This window comes from Tubulanus polymorphus, chromosome 7, assembly GCF_964204645.1.
Source record: "Tubulanus polymorphus chromosome 7, tnTubPoly1.2, whole genome shotgun sequence".
Lineage (NCBI taxonomy): Eukaryota > Metazoa > Nemertea > Palaeonemertea > Tubulaniformes > Tubulanidae > Tubulanus > Tubulanus polymorphus.
Window position 1 is genome coordinate 19,208,083 of NC_134031.1, and position 18,701 is coordinate 19,226,783.

The 18,701-nt window shown below is 36.9% G+C and overlaps 3 protein-coding genes across 6 annotated transcripts in view; 1 reads left to right on the forward strand and 2 right to left on the reverse strand.

Annotated features, from left to right (window-relative positions):
• The window catches only part of LOC141908801 (uncharacterized), a 59,925-nt gene extending 59,063 nt beyond the window's left edge, over positions 1-862 (reverse strand). The window contains exon 1 of the mRNA XM_074799010.1: positions 758-862. The gene's annotated coding sequence lies outside the window, so the exon portion shown is untranslated. The remainder of the gene's footprint in view (positions 1-757) is intronic.
• A 293-nt stretch (positions 863-1,155) lies between these two features.
• LOC141908648 (uncharacterized) lies at positions 1,156-5,944 on the forward strand. The gene is made up of 11 exons (XM_074798768.1): positions 1,156-1,257; positions 1,764-1,936; positions 2,327-2,494; positions 2,872-3,021; positions 3,109-3,180; positions 3,332-3,600; positions 3,746-3,853; positions 4,268-4,556; positions 4,635-4,711; positions 4,820-4,951; positions 5,401-5,944. Exons 2-11 carry the CDS (start codon positions 1,780-1,782, stop codon positions 5,842-5,844), a joined length of 1,866 nt encoding a protein of 621 aa, XP_074654869.1. The 5' UTR covers positions 1,156-1,257; positions 1,764-1,779; the 3' UTR covers positions 5,845-5,944.
• A 167-nt stretch (positions 5,945-6,111) lies between these two features.
• Positions 6,112-18,401, reverse strand: LOC141908790 (high affinity copper uptake protein 1-like). 4 transcript variants are annotated; one of them, XM_074799000.1, is made up of 6 exons: positions 18,234-18,401; positions 13,133-13,266; positions 12,161-12,227; positions 11,770-11,959; positions 9,518-9,550; positions 6,112-7,885 (listed from the first exon to the last, which is right to left on the reverse strand). In XM_074799000.1, exons 1-6 carry the CDS (start codon positions 18,238-18,240, stop codon positions 7,684-7,686), a joined length of 633 nt encoding a protein of 210 aa, XP_074655101.1. In that variant the 5' UTR covers positions 18,241-18,401; the 3' UTR covers positions 6,112-7,683. The 4 variants fall into 4 exon arrangements, with proteins under 4 accessions (XP_074655101.1, XP_074655100.1, XP_074655099.1 ...); XM_074798999.1 differs by lacking the exon at positions 9,518-9,550 and adding an exon at positions 10,231-10,263; XM_074798998.1 differs by lacking the exon at positions 9,518-9,550 and adding an exon at positions 11,243-11,311.
• Positions 18,402-18,701: the final 300 nt, after the last annotated feature.

Below are 18,701 nucleotides of genomic sequence, written 5' to 3' on the forward strand. Positions count from 1 at the left end.
TTTTTTTTACTTTATATCTTTGGTTGATTATTGCGGGATTTCTTTCTTACACAGATATTGTGAATCTTCTTGACTGAACTTTCTAGCAATCCTTGAATTCAGTCGTAACTTATAAAATGGATTAATAATCAATAGGCCTATGTTTTATTCAGGCCAGTCGGAAGCAAAATTACATTGGTAGGGCTCATCCCCCCATATTTTCTCGAAATTTCCCTTAAATGCCCGGAATTATAATTTTCAGGATTTTAACATTTAAAAAAAAAAAACCATTGTCAGCTAAATCTTGGAAATTATAACAAGATTTATAAACATCACCAGGATTTGTTTATTTAGTGTCAAGGAGAATCCCAAGCAGAATCCCAGGACGCTCAAAGCGATAATTGGCATAACGAAAAAAGGGCCCTAAAAATATTGTTGGTGAAAAAATATTGAGTGGGCCCACAGGTCGCACCCACACCATCGGACCTGTAATTGTCGTTCAGCTGCCCGCAATGGTTGTTTTAACACATGACATTGGTTCAAACTTGGGACCCTATGCTATCGTTTCCTTTTCTATTAGCCCGAACGGAACCCCACTTCCTAGTACGACTATACACCAAGGAGGGCCTATGCACGAGTACGACGGACGGTCGTGGAGCGAAGTGACAAAATTTAGGAATGCCCGTTTTATTAATTTGATTTTGTATACCCAGCTATTCATTGTGACAAGCTGTTTGGTGGTTTGGACCGCTGATGCGCGACATTGATTGAGAATTACCTCTGGTCACTGACGCGTGTTCCTTGCCTTTATTCATTGATTGTTTGGAGTCAGAGCGCCATGGATTCAAACCAAAACATCGTGGCCATGATGTTTACACCCGAACTACCGCTAGAACGGCGCCGCTGATTCGATGATCGGCGATTACGAAAACCAATCGTCGGCGCCTTTACAGAGAAGCGCATGGTTTTCAATGCAGGATTAATCCGCATGGCCGACCACTTTCAACCAAATCGGACTTACTAATTAACAACACTTTTATCAGATATATTTTATAATCAACCGTATGAGAAATGGATTTGTAATTGATTTTTGGTCAAAAATTGTATATTCATCATCTAAATATTATTCTAAGACGGGGATTCCTCAGGACTGTTGTTTGTCTACGCAGCCTGGCTGTGAAGGGTCTGTGCTGGGATATCCCTTGTGACTTATGTTGGGTTTTACGACTCTAAGTCTGTCTTTATCTACTGATAGTAATTCAACCGATCGAACTAACAGTACGCATTATACCCTTTATGACCTGACTCTGTTGTTGGTCGACATTTTCTATGAATCTTTGTTTAGAATTCCCCAAAAAACAAATTTCAAATGCAAAACTTCCGAACTATGATACCAAATTCCAATTAATTTATTCGTCAAATTTGTCTTGAAACTCCACCGCGGCTAACTGCGGCCTTCTCAAGTCAAAAAGAATATCATCTAGAAAGACTTTGAGATTGGGAGTAAAAACAGAGATCAATGAGATAGATATCCGTTTCAGGATTCCGGACCATCGCAATGTCAATATCACCACCAGCCTAATCTATCTGAATACTGGTTAATATGTAGGCCTACGGGTTCCACCACTGAACTTGCAGGAACCGATCCAAAGGCAGACTTTACCAGAAGCACAAAGAAATGAAGACAGCCATGTTTTGTGTTAATCTCGCCTTGTGTCCTATGTGGACCCACACCCTGCCCCTGTCCGTCCTGTTTAGAATTGTTATGATTTGAAATTTTTCAGCCCGATCTGTGAAATCATGGAGTGTCGTAAAAGCCAGAGGGTGCGTAAACTAAAGAGAGCATTTTCTCCAGATTTACAAACAGACAAGAAACAACCTGAAAACAAATCCCAAACACAGAAAACTGGTGGAGCTCGAGAACTAAATACAACAGCAGGTGACAAGTTACCTAATGGTAAATATAGAGGGCGAGCTTGAAATATGTGATTGTATACGTAAGCGGCGATTTGATCGTGTCTTATAAGAATTCACAAGTTAATCATGTTATTAAATGCTATGAAACCAATGTTGTGGCAAGTGAGGTGAGTCACAACCGGAACTAGTTTGCATTAACAGTAATATTTTTACCCTCGCTGAAATTTGGCACTGGCTAGTCCAAAATTTTTGGTATGAACCAGGCATGGGCCCATTTTGCACCGGTGTAAATGGTTGGCCTGGTCATTTGAAAATGCTTGTGCGATCGCAACTATACCTTAATACTGGGAGTAAAAATCTTTCCCGAGTCGACTGTGGTTTTACCCTATTCAGAGACCAAACACGTTTTTTTTTGGTTATTTCGCTACAGGGGATCTGTTTAGTTGTGAGATATGTCGCTCGAATAGAATCTACGACCCACGAGTGAAGAAATGTTCTCAGAGGCAGACGCTCGGAAAATCCGGCAAATATCATCATTTACCGAGACACGTACGAAATAAAGACACCGGAAAAATAATGATCGTGTGTCACGCTTGTGGTGAGAGTTTACTTCAGTAGGCGATCTTAAAAACAGTTAGGATATATTCAAATAGTATAAAATCATATAGCAGGAATTCAATCAATGTTTATCCAGTTCATAACATCTTGTTAAGATGATTACACCAAGATGCCAAGTAGTTGTGATCTCGGCCCTTTTTGATTTCATCTTGCAGAAGATTTTTATTTTAGAAGATTTCTGCCATCAGCGGGGCTGTTTGGAAGCAATTTGACATGGGTCTAGCTCATATCTGGCACTGCGAGGCGTTAACCGTGCGATTTGCGCCTATTAAGGGGCTATTTAAGACGATATTTTTCGAAACGTGGCTTAGCCAATCTTGTTACTGATAAATTCCACAATTTCTCCGTTTTCTTTAGGCCTGTCTCGTAATCAACAATTGCAAAAAAAGCGAAACGTTTCGAAGGTTAGTTATTCGAAAGAACAAATAAATCGAGCAAAAGAAAGTTATTTGCGCGAATCAAAACTATTCGCCGAAAATCTCTATCATCAAACTGGCAACGTCGATTGTAAGTACTTGTTGTTTGAATTCAATTTTTGACCAGGTTTTTCGGAGCTGAATTTAAGGATGTATTATGAATCTTTGATAATTCCAGGTCGACAGTTATATTGTCCACATATGATTACAGTCAATGGTTGTAGTTGTCTTCAAAACTATATAAACATAGGTGTGATATTACAGTTCCGGCTAATGGCTATTTATTTTTTGTCTGGATTGATTCTTTGGGATACTTCAAAAATCGATGCCAGACAAAAAATAGGCTTTTAGGTCGTGATGTCTGTTTGAAGGATCAAATATCTGTTGTTCTCTTTGTTCAGGTAATCCGGCTGAGCGTAATTTACGAGTTCACAATTTATTGACGCTCGTGAGGAGGGCGCGCGACCTACGAGACATTAAAAACACGGTCGGTAAACCGACGAACCAGCGCGGACTCGGATCTGGTCGCAAGAAAACGGACGAATACGCGAATTTCGTTGTCACTAATCGACGGATTATTCGCGATGGACTGGATATCTGCGAGAAAGCGTGTCAGAGAATACTTCTATATTCAAACAATTTCCTCCATAAAAAGTTGGTTACTGAACAGGTCAGTTTCAGGGGTTAATATTTGTTCTCGGGCTTCTGCAGAAAAGATATCTACGTATCTCCACAATTCTCCCAATAACATCAAGATCTGAATTATTGTCCGGGCCCAGCTAATCATAATTGTAGCGTTAAGATTAAATTTTCAGAGTTCATCTCGTCTCGAGAAAATCCACGGCACCGAACAACAAGGTCAAAAACTGATCAGTTTAGATGAGATACCGAAACAACGCTGCTGTGGAGGCAACTGTACTCGAGTGAGTAAATACCGGTACTCATCGGGAAAATCAAAAATCTTTCCGTTGATAATCCTTTACGCTTCATCTGTATTTATTGATAAGTAGATTGGTTCTAAGAGAAAGAAGCCTTCAGGGTCCAGTTCCACAGTTGTGAGTTAAGATTTAACTCTGAGTTAACTCATTGAAAATGAACTAACTTTAACTCAGAGTTAACTCTAACTCAGAACTGTGGAACTGGGTCCTGCTTATTAAGAATGATCCTACAATTGATAGATACAGTACTCATAATGAACACCTTTCCCTTGGAATCAAAATCCTCTCCACAGGGAATTTTATGCCCAGAGTCAAATGTGTTCTTTGAAATGAGGTTTTACTGTATCTTATTGATATTGATATCTGGTTACTGGTATCTGATATTATAATTATTTTCAGATGGCGATTACACACGTGGAACTGTTGAAGGAATGGAGAGAAAGAGCTCAGAGGAATCAACATGACGCTCGAGTCGTATTGGCCGAGATGTTAACACCGGCCGCTGGCTGTCAGTTTAACTGTTACGAATTCATACGCATGGTCACCGGGTGCAGTTCGAGTACGATTTCACGAGTCAATTCGAGAATGTTAGAAACCGGCGGCAGACGACAATCGGAGGAACACGGATTGAAGAAATACTGGCGCCATCAGAAACTGATGAAACAAACCGAACAACAGCGAGAAACAGGTACAGTTAAACCAAATTCAAATCGTTGATTTTATGTAATTTTTGAAATAACGACCATTACTGATCTTTTCTTCTCAGAATCAGAGGCAGCAGTCTACAGTCAGAATGAAGGCTCACCGGTCGCTGCTACTAGTCACAACCATCAGATGAAACAGGTATGGGGGTTGTACATAAGTGTTTACCAAGATTCTCAAGATTTGAAAGCTTAGCCGAATATCTGTGAGGAACAGTTTCCAGATTCTTTAATCTGTCTTTTTTTACAGCAAGCTGATCAGGCCCCGTTAGTTTTAACTCTACCCCAGGATTCCAGCGCTAAATCCTACTTCGTTCTTCATCAACCCGGTCAACCGCCTTCTTTAATAGCCGTTCCAAACAATATACTCTCATCAAATTCAGTAAGTAATCAGCAGTGATATTTATTTATTCCTATGACCCCTCAACAATGTTATATATAACTTGATTATTTCCCTGACCCAAATATTGTAAGCCCTTTGCAGTGTTTTTGATGAAATGTTTAAGTACGTCCTTGGGAGGTCATTAATTGACCACTTCTCACCAATGCCCCCAGAAGACACTGAAAATTCGAAAATTCAGCAAACACCTTTTCTAGGCTTCGCTTCAGCGCAGTGCCTCTAATGATGCGAAAAGGTGCTCTACATGTGTTGGTCCCTGAAAAAAGCCATAGGTTCACCCTTGTTTCACTGTACTATCGGTTATAACATACATTCTGGTCCACTAAAGTTTGCCATAATGAAGTGTTACTCGTATTATAATCAGTTTGTATCATGTAGAATACTGGTATTAGGCCTGTGTATTTGACTACTTGTTTGATGTGTATTTTTAGTGTATAACTGTTGACGCCAGTAGATCAGAGGATGTATCAGTGTCGACTAGTCTTCCCTCAGTCAGTTTACCCACCGTTCAAAGCGTTTTCCACAAGTCTTCAAGCGCATTCAGCGAACAGAATTTAATAAAGACTCCTATAACAAACCAGGCAGCAACTAGAACTATCAGATCAGCATCACTGCCTAGCAACTTAACTTTAGATCGCCCTCGGCAACTACAGAAATCGTCTGGAAACATGGATTCAGAGTGTCAGTCTCGACGACCAATAGAACAAGTGGATTTAACAGCTAAAAACTCTACAATAGTCCAACCTGAATTCAATTCAGGACAGTTTCAGACAACTTTAAACTTAGGAGTTTGTCATCAAGGGAACAATGAACATAGAACTAGTGATCAAATGAATGAAGTTTTGTTGCCTCAAAATGTAGCTACCATAACTTGAAATTGTTGACATGTAATGTACCATTTTGAAGTGTTTATTTCATGTTTGTTATCATTAAATAATAAAGATTTTTGCTCTGCTGCACAAGAATTTCAACATAGTAAGTTTTTCTTGTCATCTTTATTGACGCCTGCAGTTAGTGAAAACTTGCTTCTCCCGTAACCTACTATAAATGGAATAAACCTTACGCACTCTGTCAGAACTAACAACGGACAACAGATTTAAAATAAATATTAATATTTTTATTGCAATTGAGCATGTCACACATAATTTATCAGTCATCAAAACAAGGATACGACTTATGAATACATGCTCCGCTAAAATTTACATATAATTTACATATCAAATTTAATCATTATTATTGATCTTTCTCATAACAAACATAACCGTAGAGGAGAGGCAATAACAAATATTATATCAATAAAATCAACCATAACGATGTATGGAAAACATACACTACTGATTTCACATTTGAGAGAACTGAAGATTGAAGAAGCACTGATAGAATCTACAGGCCATTTTCATTGAATTGAGTTGCTCATAAAATTCAGAACTTCAAATACTCTTAAGTTTTTCTTCAAATGAATAAGACAGTCACTTGGCTATGGAAACTAACTGAAGATATTCACTAATCAACTGAATTACTTCAAGCTGGGAAGAATTTTGACTTTCGCTACGAAAAAGTTTTGATTGCTTAATCTTATCTTCACTTATCAGGCAACAAATTCAAGTAATTCAAAACATTGGAAGCTTGTTGGCTAGTGGATATCAGAACAAATTACCATATTAGAGCTCATTCATTACCGGTAAGTAGATACGCATGACGGGATCGGCTAAAAAATCTACCACTTCTCCATCAGAACAAAAAATGCATACATGGATCGAAAATCGGCATAATTTTGCATTTCTACTTTTTATGAAAAGCGCCTTCGGAAGATATCGATTGACATTTATTAAAATAATGAGACACAGGATTTGATACACAATTCACTCATGAGCAGATGTTTCGCAATATCATCATCACACGATCAATAGACTTCATCATCGTTCTGCTCATCGTGAAATTAAAATCGTTCATTCATAACACTGATCCTACACAAAAACATTCTGTTTACATCATCGCAATAGTCACTCATTCATTATACAATCACATCTGTCACAGGATATTATTCACAACTATTTTTACTGAATCCTATCGGCTTCGATACAACCATCATTTTCAGGAGCCAGTATACCACCAAAGGATAGAGCAAAAAGAAACTCAACCTTAGATCACTTGGTCACTAATTCAACATTCAGTTCCGAAATTAGTACATTTTCTACTACGTTTTTTTTTAAACTCAGCAGTTAAATCTAATTCAGAACTGCGGAACTGGGTACAGGGCTGTATTCGATTATGGACGGACAACAACCACACGTAGGAAAATCAAGTCCAAATTCTGGTCATAACTTTAGTCAAAAAGAACCGAAATCGCGTTTATTTCACGATCGCGGAATATTCACTAAATTTAACCCTCTAACATCGGTTAACTACATAATGCGGCAAGTGCAGTATTGAATACTGTATCGAATAACTCGTTCCCTTATCTTGAAAGATTCGTCAGTTTTAACGCCAATCAATTTTACCCATTCGTAAATCGTTGTAAAAATGCTCAGACTTTTGTTTCAAATGGAATCATATTCAGCAGAAATGGTTTAAAAAAAAATTGGTCTCGAACTAAGTAAACGTATAGCGACTAAACAGTTCCGCACTACCTTAATACATTCGGCATATTTGACAATTTTACTCAAAATATTTCTGAGAGGGGGGGGGTTGGTAAGGGGGTGGAGTTTAGGTTATCAGTGACAGTGTTCGTTGACGTCGACGACCACGGCTTTTTTCCAGCCGAACAAAAAGTAACCGGTACCGGCTCCGAGAACGACCGCTATACACAACCAGACGTTGTACGTCATGAATATCAACATCAGGAAATAACTGATCACTATTTGTAGAATGTGGAGCATCGTCTGCAGAATGTGAGGCCAGCTGATCATTTTATGTCTGAAATTGAAAGTCGAAAAAAATGACGCGTTAATATCATTCATTCTAGGTTAATATCTACGGTAGAACCTGCGTAATCCAGATCATTTCAAAGTTCTGCAGCCCTTAGTCTGATACCGGTATCCCTGTGCATAGAGAATATTGCATTTGGGACGGATTAAATCTAATATTATCAATATTTGATAAAACTGATCCGCATTAAGTTGTATATTTTACTGTGTTATGATTAAGATGGACGGACGTTTCGTAAGCATCATGAAATATAAACTTCAAGTTCCCCAAGGTTTGATACAGTAGAGTATAAATGTCTAAGTCGGATCACTTGGAACCAGACTTCAAGTCTGATCAGTCAAATGGGGTTTTATACAGTGTTCGATGATGATTTTATCGTTCATGTATCACGCATACACAACAAAAATACGAAATAAATCTAAAAATATCTAACTTAAATATTTCTACATTATTTCATATTTTTGTTACATACGCGTTAGAGAAAATAATTGCATTGAAATTATCGAATAAAAATCAATAGAATATATAATACTTCACTTAAAACATGTTGTAGTTGCCCAATATGATATCGGGTAACTGTATGTAAAGTATTCAAACACTTATGTAGAAACACAGCTGACTATCAGTCAATCAAAATCATTGAGTAGGTCAAGAGATTTTGAGTTATGTAGTCAGACACGTGGCTAGGTCGGATAGGTGACAATCGATGTTAGAGCCAATCTAGCAATCTACCAACTCTCTGGTAATTCAAAACCTGTAGGTAAATTCTTCGCCAGTCGACGATTAAAAATAACATTCTAATTTTCGATCGAACTAGACATACGTAAATGTACTATGTTTTCTCAATTCGACCAAGCAATTTTATCCGAGTCCGACTTTTTCAAAATTGGACTTAATTATCAAGAACAGATTCATTAATTTGGCAGACATACGTATGCGTATATCCGACTTAAAAAGTGTACTCTACTGTAAGCGGTATACCTTGTTTAACTGGGGGATTGAACGTATTTCAGCAATAACAGAAACCAGTATAAAGAAGCTCTTTATGAAATATAGGATAAAATATTGATGAAGCTTATATGAAATAGTGACAACGTTTTATAATATATACATGCAGAACAGTTAAAACACTTACAGCAACAACATAGAAAACAATGCAAGCCAATAAATATTATAGGTTGATACGTGTTATATCGCACAGATCTGAGTTAGATATTAAAAATTCATAACAAAAATCAGTTGATTTTCAACTATAGATACCGGGTAACTCACACCTGTGCAAGTGATTCCGAGTTCTGGTGCAAAACAAAGCAAGCACATAGAAAAACCCAAAAATACATGCATTACCAGTGAAATTCCCCGACACAAGTGATAGCTCATCCCTACACCAAAAATTACTACTCTCCTTTTGCAGCACTTAAAAGGTTTTGAAGACCCTCCTAAATCTTCCACTGGAAACACAGCACATCACATGCCTAATTTAACTTAGGCAAGGGCTATAAGAAGGTCTAGCCACTGTGAAAGGAGAGTAGAGTAACGTATCTGAAGTCTACGATCTACTACTAGTGATAACATATCCCCAGTAAATGTAGCTATCATTAACACACACAAATCACTTACAAATGATATTTATATGAGACTTCTCTAGGACAACTGAAAATTCACAATTCCGATAAATAATTCCATTGCAAATCTGCTTAAAATCCCAGCTAGTTAACGACTACTAAAAGAGAGGATTCTCTGCTAAAATACTACAAGAATTTGACCCCAGAATTCGGCGTGCATTAGTTAGTAGAAGACTAGAATGTTACTCCATAAAAGTGAGTCAACAGAGAATAAAACTTCTGATGACAACCGAGGTCTTTTGCAACGTCAAAATATACATCATTTTTTTGTTGTTGCAAAACAGTAAAAATCTTTGTTTGACTGTTAAACTGAAATTCATCTCAAGCGAAACCCACTCATTTTCATTTCTCTGATGATGAAGTAAGTCAAAACTTCGAAACTGTCAGAATCAACTGTTAAATCATCAACTGTGGGTTTTGCTTATTAAAACATCTTTGTCATTGAAGTTTTCGGCGAAATTTCACAATCGGTCCGATCACTTTTGTCACTACTTCAAAAGACCACGGTTTTTTCATCAGTTCGAACGAAGAAAAAATATGTTAAAACGAAGAGATAGAAACAACAACTAACAACAGGAGGCAACTTCACGAAAAAGTTTAAAACTCAACTTAAGTCGCAATTGGATACACTTCAATTCAAACACAAGCTTTTTTAAGTTAAAACTTTTTCATGAAACTCAGGATACGATGAAGATCATCACTACCTACCGATAATGACTATACAAAATAGTTGGATACGGGCTGTAAAAATCATGAGTGAAATATTATTGAAATGGATTCAATTTAGTCGAAAACATAAAAGCTGCGTTTATACTGAGGCTAGTTCATCCATTCTAACTCAGTCCATTTGAAAACCTTTTTCCGTCGACGAGGAACTGTCAATGCTACTGTGACAAGCGAGGATTCTACTTATGGCAAGCTAAGATCCGACAGTTTCGCTAGTTAATAGCGTTACTCGATTTTCTGCATTCAATTTCTTCTACATTTTAGTTAAAGTTAAATGGACGTTTCTCTTGCATAATTCAATCATTAATGAAAACTTAAGCAATCACCGAGTAGAAAATGGATTTAATGCGTATTTAGTGGGTCATTATTGATTTAGGAGCCTAAAAATACAGTTCTATTCTTAGTTGTTTGAAAATGAACTAATTTTGAAAACGTAAGACCGAGTGCTCATCACGCCATCTGGTGCCGGACAACTGGTGTTGCATTGTTACATTAAAACTGCACTGTTAAAGGGTTAACAAACCCATACACGCCTAACACGCTCGGTAGCACAGTTCTCAGTATCATTTGTTCATTTGTTTAAATATATATATATATCTATATAATGAAATGGTACAAGGGTCTCTCTGTTTCTATATACATAACACTGATTCTGCATTGTCACAGCAATTTCAGTATTCATTTCCCAGTGAAAGCATGCATAATTAAACCAGGTTATAGTAGACTCCATCCTCGTACTGACAGCGTTCACATCCAGACCAATCCTCAATACAGTAGAGATTTGCCTTCAATAAATACCCATAAACTCAACCAACGGGATGAAGTCTACAGTAAAATGGCTGAATATATTGTCAAGTTACCGCAAAATGTACTGAAATAAATGTGTTACCATTAATGATATTATAAAACCCTCACTTGAATATAAAATGAAGCGTTTAGGACTTGTTTTATTAGTGGTGAAATAGAGCGAAGTGACAAATATCCTTTATTTCACCTCTCGGAGTCGGCAACATTTTTATCCAGTTTCGAGGCATCCGATTTCACTATATTATCCGTAGATGTCCTATAAAAATGGTAGTTGTCAAATATGAATAATTTCAACTACAGATTAAACTGACAAATATTCACCGATAGACTTAGCGCGCAGTTACCTAGTCAAGGCTTAGATTGAAGATTGGTTTAAGCTGATTTTCACTCAATAGCCAATCCTAATCAAGGGTCAAACGGTTTACTGAGTCATGACTGCCACGCTACTGGACCTTGTCTTAAACTTTAAGACTGGTCTTCAGTTGTTAACTGGCTCTAGAACCAAACCTGAGCTAGGGACCAACTGAAGTCAGTTAAGATCTTAGTTTTATAACCAGTCTAACAGCTAAGGCCAGTCTAAAGATTTAAGACCATATTTGGACTTATCTTATTCGGGCACATCTGGATGTATCTATGAGGAAAGCCCCTCATCTAAGGAAAATATGACAGTTGTCAAGGACTGGGGTCCTGATAAACGCGGGGAACTGTACTTACTTAATGCTGCCGTTCTGTTGAGTTTCCATGACCATGGCCTCTCGTGACGAGCCCGACGTACTAGCCGGCATATCATACGCCGAGTATCGTATAGCTACGACGTGTTTCCTCAATAAATATTCGCGTAGCACTTTCAAACCTTCGTATAAACACGCCAGTATGAATATAGCGATACACGAACCGACCATAGCTGCAAAAAAAAACAAACATACTATCTTACAATCGGCAGATTCTCTTTAAAAAAAATTTGATCCAAAAAGTGTTTCCAAAATGTTTAGAAAATTCATCTATTCGACGCAAAGGATTCGATACTACACACAATCGACGACGACGTAAATTTTAAAATTGGTTTTATGAAATCGTAAACGAGCGTTTAAAATGCTCGACTCACCTCCAACACTTTGGATATACCACTGTTCGAATAAAACATGCTCTTTGATCCCGACGTGGAAGAACATCTGAAATAAACCACAGCTAGAATAAAACAGGGTAAATATTCACCAGCGTGGCCACTGATTATTCTATGTTACACGGGCGTCTCAGAAAATGTGTTACCAAAGCTATAAGATTAATTATTCATTCACTATAATCGAAATTAATTTTCTTTTGGGGGTAAGTTTGGTTGATCTCAGGGGCAGATCCAGGGGCATGTTGTGACCATGTAGACCAATAGAAAGGGCATATATTCTTAATTAAGGGAGGAAAGGCATATCAGCAAAACTTTTGAAATTTTACTATCATTTTAGAGCTTTCTGAGCATCTCTGAGAGGCATTTAGTCAAGAAACATAGGTTATATATTTAGGAAAAATATCTATTGTGTATCTCGGGTGGTTACAACAGCAAATTTTGATACAGAGAAAAAATAAAAATGAACTTTATAATTCCGCCCCTAGATCTGGATGTTCACTCGAGGATGAATAATGAAAAACAATAAGCCATGCACGGCTGAGCACTACCGTGTTTTTGAATGGCTATAAAAATGGCCTGAACCATAACAAGACATGTATAAGGATTGTTGTATTATGTATAACCACCTGCCAGTCGAGACATTGATTCAAAATCCTCGGATCACACATTTTCTGAGACACCCTGTAATAGGAAATTCCCTGAATGAATCTGCGGCAGGTGAATGGAGAGATTGCTTGGTTTAAAATGTTACAATTTGTTCATTCTCCACGTATTAATCAAGAAAAGCATGGTCAAAAGCACGCGCAGATATCCTGAAGTTTTTTTTGCAAAATTTGGCGAATTCCCTGATTTTTTTTCAAGAATTTCTGATTTCCCAAGTTTCCCAGGTTGGGGGTTCCCGGTCAAAAAATATCCAACTCGAGGTGAGTTAGTATTGTCCGTAGGTCTTCTTACCTTCATACCACCCATATGAGGCATCCCTGTCGGCATGCCGGTCATACCATGACCGCTGTGCGGGTCCGGGGTCATGTGATCACCGGAGTGAGTAGTCGTATCCATCGTGTGACCCGAATGAGACATATTCATTCCTACAAAATATGAGCCGACAGTGAAATAGAATGTTTCAATAAACACAGCGTGTGCAGTCATTGAAACTTGTGTTCATTTCATTGATGAAATATCATTATTAATTCGAAGATTATGTTTGACATCGGAAACTCCTGCCCGCAAAAAATTGATCAGCTTTGTTTGTCTTCGCGAATACTGTTTCAACTAATCAACGAGAAATGCATTTTTAACACAATTCGGCTGCACGATCAATAAACGGCTAGTTACCTGAGGGAGTAGATTAGTTTACCCTATGCAGAAACAACCTTGAAAACACTTGAAATTAGGTCTTTATAACGACACGACTGACATTTATAACTAAAACCGGTTCGTCGTTACGAGAAATTGGACCCATAAACTAAGATATCACATATATAATATGATTTACAAACCGAAATTCTTTTCCATTGAAAATGAAAGCAATTCAGACCTCTGCCTGATTTTAAACATTTTTGCATTCAGACCTCTGCCTGATTTTAAACATTTTTGCAGTCGTCTAGTGGAATCAGTTTACCAATGTTTGTGAGATGACATTTTACTCATGAGTTTCAAACCGGGCTCTAAACTAAAGCTCAGTGGCTTCATCTAATCTCCTGCGCATTATATTAGAATTTTCTATATCTCTTTACGGCATGTTGTAATTTATCATGTATATAAATCATTACTATTATCAAACTTACTTGTGTCATCATTGGGTAAATCGTATTATAATTATAATTAATTAATTAATTTATTTATATTTCCAATTCAATATACTAAGTGAAGGTCATCATCATTTGGATAAGTCGTCACATATCGGAAGTTGTCTCTATGTTTGACTTATCTCTCTATCTTTGACAATTTGTATTTCCTACTTTACTTTACAAAGGGTAAGTCCTCATTTGGATTTAAGTCGCCGATATAACGATAATGAACGAGTCCCTAACTACCCCGGTACAACGACTTAAAGCGAATTTGACTTCAATTTCAATCCATCTTAGCGGACACGCAGAAAATTTCGACCCGAGGATATTAGAAATATGGCCTATAGAGAAATAACAAGAACCAACTCACCCAAACCACGACAATAACAACGCAAGAAAATTTGAAATCAGATTCCTGTGAGCGAAGAAATGCCGATACCAATTAATGAGTAACAACCCACGCTTCCTGACGGGGCAGAGGTGGCGCTCTACGAGATATAACAATTCATTAAAACATCCAATAGATATAATATATATATCGCAGTCTCATCAGTCATTCAAAAACTAAATGACAGAATATACGCAGTTCTGTTCATACATACACGTTGTATATACTAACAATCTAAAATGATTAGTTATTGAGCGAGATACGACGACATTCTATAATTGAAACATCTGTTTTATTATCAACGTCTCCTTTCATTTGTTTAAATCATGATTTTGTCGTCGTTGTCGTCGTAATTAGAAAATGCAATCAACATACATCAAAAAATTGATTAATCTCAGAAAAAAACAAATCTAAATATAAAAGAAATTAGTCGCGCTGTCTTCGTAACTAATCGTGATTTTACTGAATCGTTGAAATCATTGTTATCCAAAGTCTTGTTTATGAAACCGTTTTAACTCGCATGGCTTATACACAGTCCCTACGGATCAGTTATTCTGGGATATAAGGAATTTTAATGGAGCAAATTTCAAATTTTGAGGAAGCGTCTGCATCACTTTCATAATCCAATCTCACTGTAGACTCCTCCTAAATAGGTACTGTCTATCTCAGTAAACTATCAATTCAGTGGTTTTGTAAGCAAATTCTTATCCTTTACAATAACTAAACTGAGTTTCTAATTTGGTAACCGATTATTTGGGTAAAAAGATTCTGGTCCTAACTGTACCAGTTTAGGCATAGTTTACTGTACAACTGCATTAAACATTTCTCAAAATTGAAGGAGCTATTTTGATCAAATAAAAGTAAGTTTCAAGCAGCTTCAAAACATTTTCTGATTAGAAGGAGTCTTTGAAGAATCGAGGAGTCGTAGGGACCCTCTGTTATAGTTGAATTCTTTTGAAAACTCTCACAGAAAGCTTATTACTTCCAAAACTAGGTTAGAAAGAATGCAGACCTGTTCAAAGACTTTATTTACTTCTATCCTAACATTGAAATATACAGCAAAGCCAGGCAACTTTCACTTCTAAAACACCTATGCTTACTAATATAAATGTATACATAAATTTCAGTAGTTGCAATTAATTTTTAATTCTTTTGTTAAAATTCATAATTCGCTTCAAAATCAATCAATACACTATGAATCGATACACTACTATTTGACCAGCGAGATTGTCAACAATTCTCTTTTTTCATTCATTAACATTAGCTACAGCGCGGTCGATGAAGCTGATTCAACAACAGCGAAGTTACGTTTTATTAATTTTCGTTAATTTTTGACGAGATATCTTGCAACAATCAGCTTTAGTCAACAAATAGATTCATCATATTTGAGTAAACATTGTGCAGTTTGAAAAAGACAATTTATGTCATTAATTAAGTCTACAAAAGGGTTTGTAGCAGTTTGACTTAGGCAAAAGTCAATATTTTTTATAATAAAAAATGTCAGTACTCTTCGAAGTCTTTAGTCATTCACTTTTCCCGAATCAAATCTGAAATTTGCATCGAAAACGCCCGCGATAAAATTTGCCCATAGAGATTTCCTGTGATGACTTTGAGTCCAAGAAGTAAGTTCTTTTCCGTACTTTCAGGATTTTACCCCGAAAGTAAGCACTAGTCCAGGCCTATTCAAAACTGTTCCAAAAGTAAGCTTATCCAAAACTGTGCTGCTAGGATAGTTAGGCCTACCCTTGCTCGGTCAAGAGGATATTACACCAGTGTAGGCTTCCCTTCCCTAGCTCCCTGTTCAACAGCGAATCAAATTTTAAAATTCTCAACAACCTAGCTCCTTGTTCCTTTCAGGATTTGATATAGTTCCGTATGTACAAGCACGTCCACTACGATCCAGTGCTAGTAGCAGCAATAAACTACAGACTGTAATCCTAAATACAACACACTAAAACATTTAGAGGCCTACATCTAATAACATTACACAATTTGGAGTTTTAAAGAAGACATTTGTAGAGTTTAGTTCATAAAGTATAAATCACTGAAATCAACGCATCCTTACCTCAAACCTATGAAGATTTAGAATGCTAACTCATTGAATCAAAATTATATTTTCAAACTTACGCCTACATAATTTAAAAAAGTTGATAAGTCGAAGTCTGACTGTCCTACTTTTGGTTGTATTTCAATCAATAAATATTGATTAGATCTAGGTCTAATATTGATCAGTGAGTCGATAATAATGAAATCAGGCTCTAGGCCTAATAGAAATTAAGACCAGAGTTTCGTGTGTGGATAAGAACAAATGTGTTATTGATAACCTGATACATAGTGGAACTGTAGTAGGAATACCAGGTCATCTTAAAAGGGTTCCCATTGTTTCGGGAACAAGGTTGGGAGTCAAACTGAAACTTGGGTCTATAATTCACTGACTACACTTTGCCAATTGTGGACCTTTTAACAGGGTGGCGCCGCTTTTCTCCCATTTACAAATCCCTGATTTTTCCATGTGATTAAACCAAATTCCCTGAGTGAATCAGAGAAATTTCTCGGTTTAAAATATTACAAATCATTCATTTTGCGTTGAATCACGTATTGATAAAGAAACATTTACACACGGTTAAAAACATTATCAGGATTTCCAGAGTTTTCTAGGTTTTTGTTAAAATATAACAAATTCCCTGATTCTTTTCTAGATGTTTCTGATTCCTTAAGTTTTCCAGGTTTTCCCGGTCAGCGCTATCCTGTGAATCCAGGTAAATCAACAATCTGGTGAGATCGACTAAAAGTTCAGTCTGTTAAGCATTTCGCGCATATGTTTAAAAATCACTGTTTCGATAGTAAGCTGCAACTGGGGTTAGACATACTTTGAATATATTTCGTTGACATTTCGATATTAATCATAAATCATGGATTGAATAGAGATGCAATCAATTAATTTCTAACTATGCAGTAAATCAGATTGGATTTAGATATCGGTGAGATCAATTAATAGTTTGATAGAAAACAGTCTCCAGCTTTTGTGTTCTGATATTCTGGGGTGATTTATAGTCTACTGATCATCACCAAACTATTGTCTTTCCTTTAACACATGGTTTCACACTTATTCATCTTTCATTGTGGTTTGATTGATGACCATTTTGGACTGCTTTTTTCGTCCTGCCGGGTCAAGTTATATAATAGCCCCTACAGATGTGTCAATCCTAGATATAAGTTTTCAAGGAGAAAATTTCAAATTTTTAAGGTCAGGAAGCGTCTGCATCAGTTTTAGGCCTATATTCCTGTCGCTGTTTAACTGGCACTGTTTATTATGTCGTTACATACACATTCGTATCCTTAGCACTGGTCAACTTAAACTCCGTTTCTAATTAGGTAACTGCCTAATTGGGTAAAGAAGAAATCCTAGTCTCAACTGTATTGATTTAGGCACAGCCTAGTCTAGGCCTACTATTACAACTAGCCTTAGGTAGGGCCTACAAACATTTCTAATTATTCACTACCTAGGCCTATCTAGAGATTAAAGGAGTTTTATACATTTTCAAATAAAAGTTGCAAATATCTTTAAAAGCGTCATTTTCTATTTAGAAGTAGGGAATCATGGAGTCATATAGGGACCCTGGTAAGTCCTTAATTTTGATAATGAAGTTGCTAAGTTGCATCGGCCCACCAACAAAATAAACCAATCAAATCAATTAAGTTCATTTATTAAAACGTAATAAGATTACATGTCTTGTGAATATAATCCTGGTGTACGTGTTCCCTGGTCACGTACATCGGCGTCATTAGCAGCAGCAGCAGCAGCAGTCAGCAGCAGCAGCCACCAGCTGGACGGTTTTCTAGCATTTTTACGATTATCACCTGAGATAAAACCTACCTTTCATTTAATTACGACGCGTAAATTTCAGATTAACAACGATATACAGTGAATAGTAGTAGTGGTAGTTTTCTTCAGAGAAATCACAGTCCCATTATTATCCGGAGATGATTCACATCAAAAAATATGAAGAATCCGATTCCGATCAACAACACTTTCAGGAAGTCATGTGCGCCACACCGTCATGTAGCGCCACCTGTCAATACTTTGAAAAAAATTGAACCCTTACAATAAGATAATTAATTCACCTTACCGTGCTATTTATCTTACATATATCCTACACTTATTTAGAATTCCAAGCCGATTAAAAATTGTTATTGGTACTAAACCCGTTGTGGTCGGTGTGTAACGTACTAGAATTTTTAGTTTTGGTTCATAGTCAGATCTGAGTAAGGATTAGTTCCCATCTAGCACAGATCGAAAATAAAGCAAGGCGGGATTCGAAAGGATTCGAAACTGAATCAATCA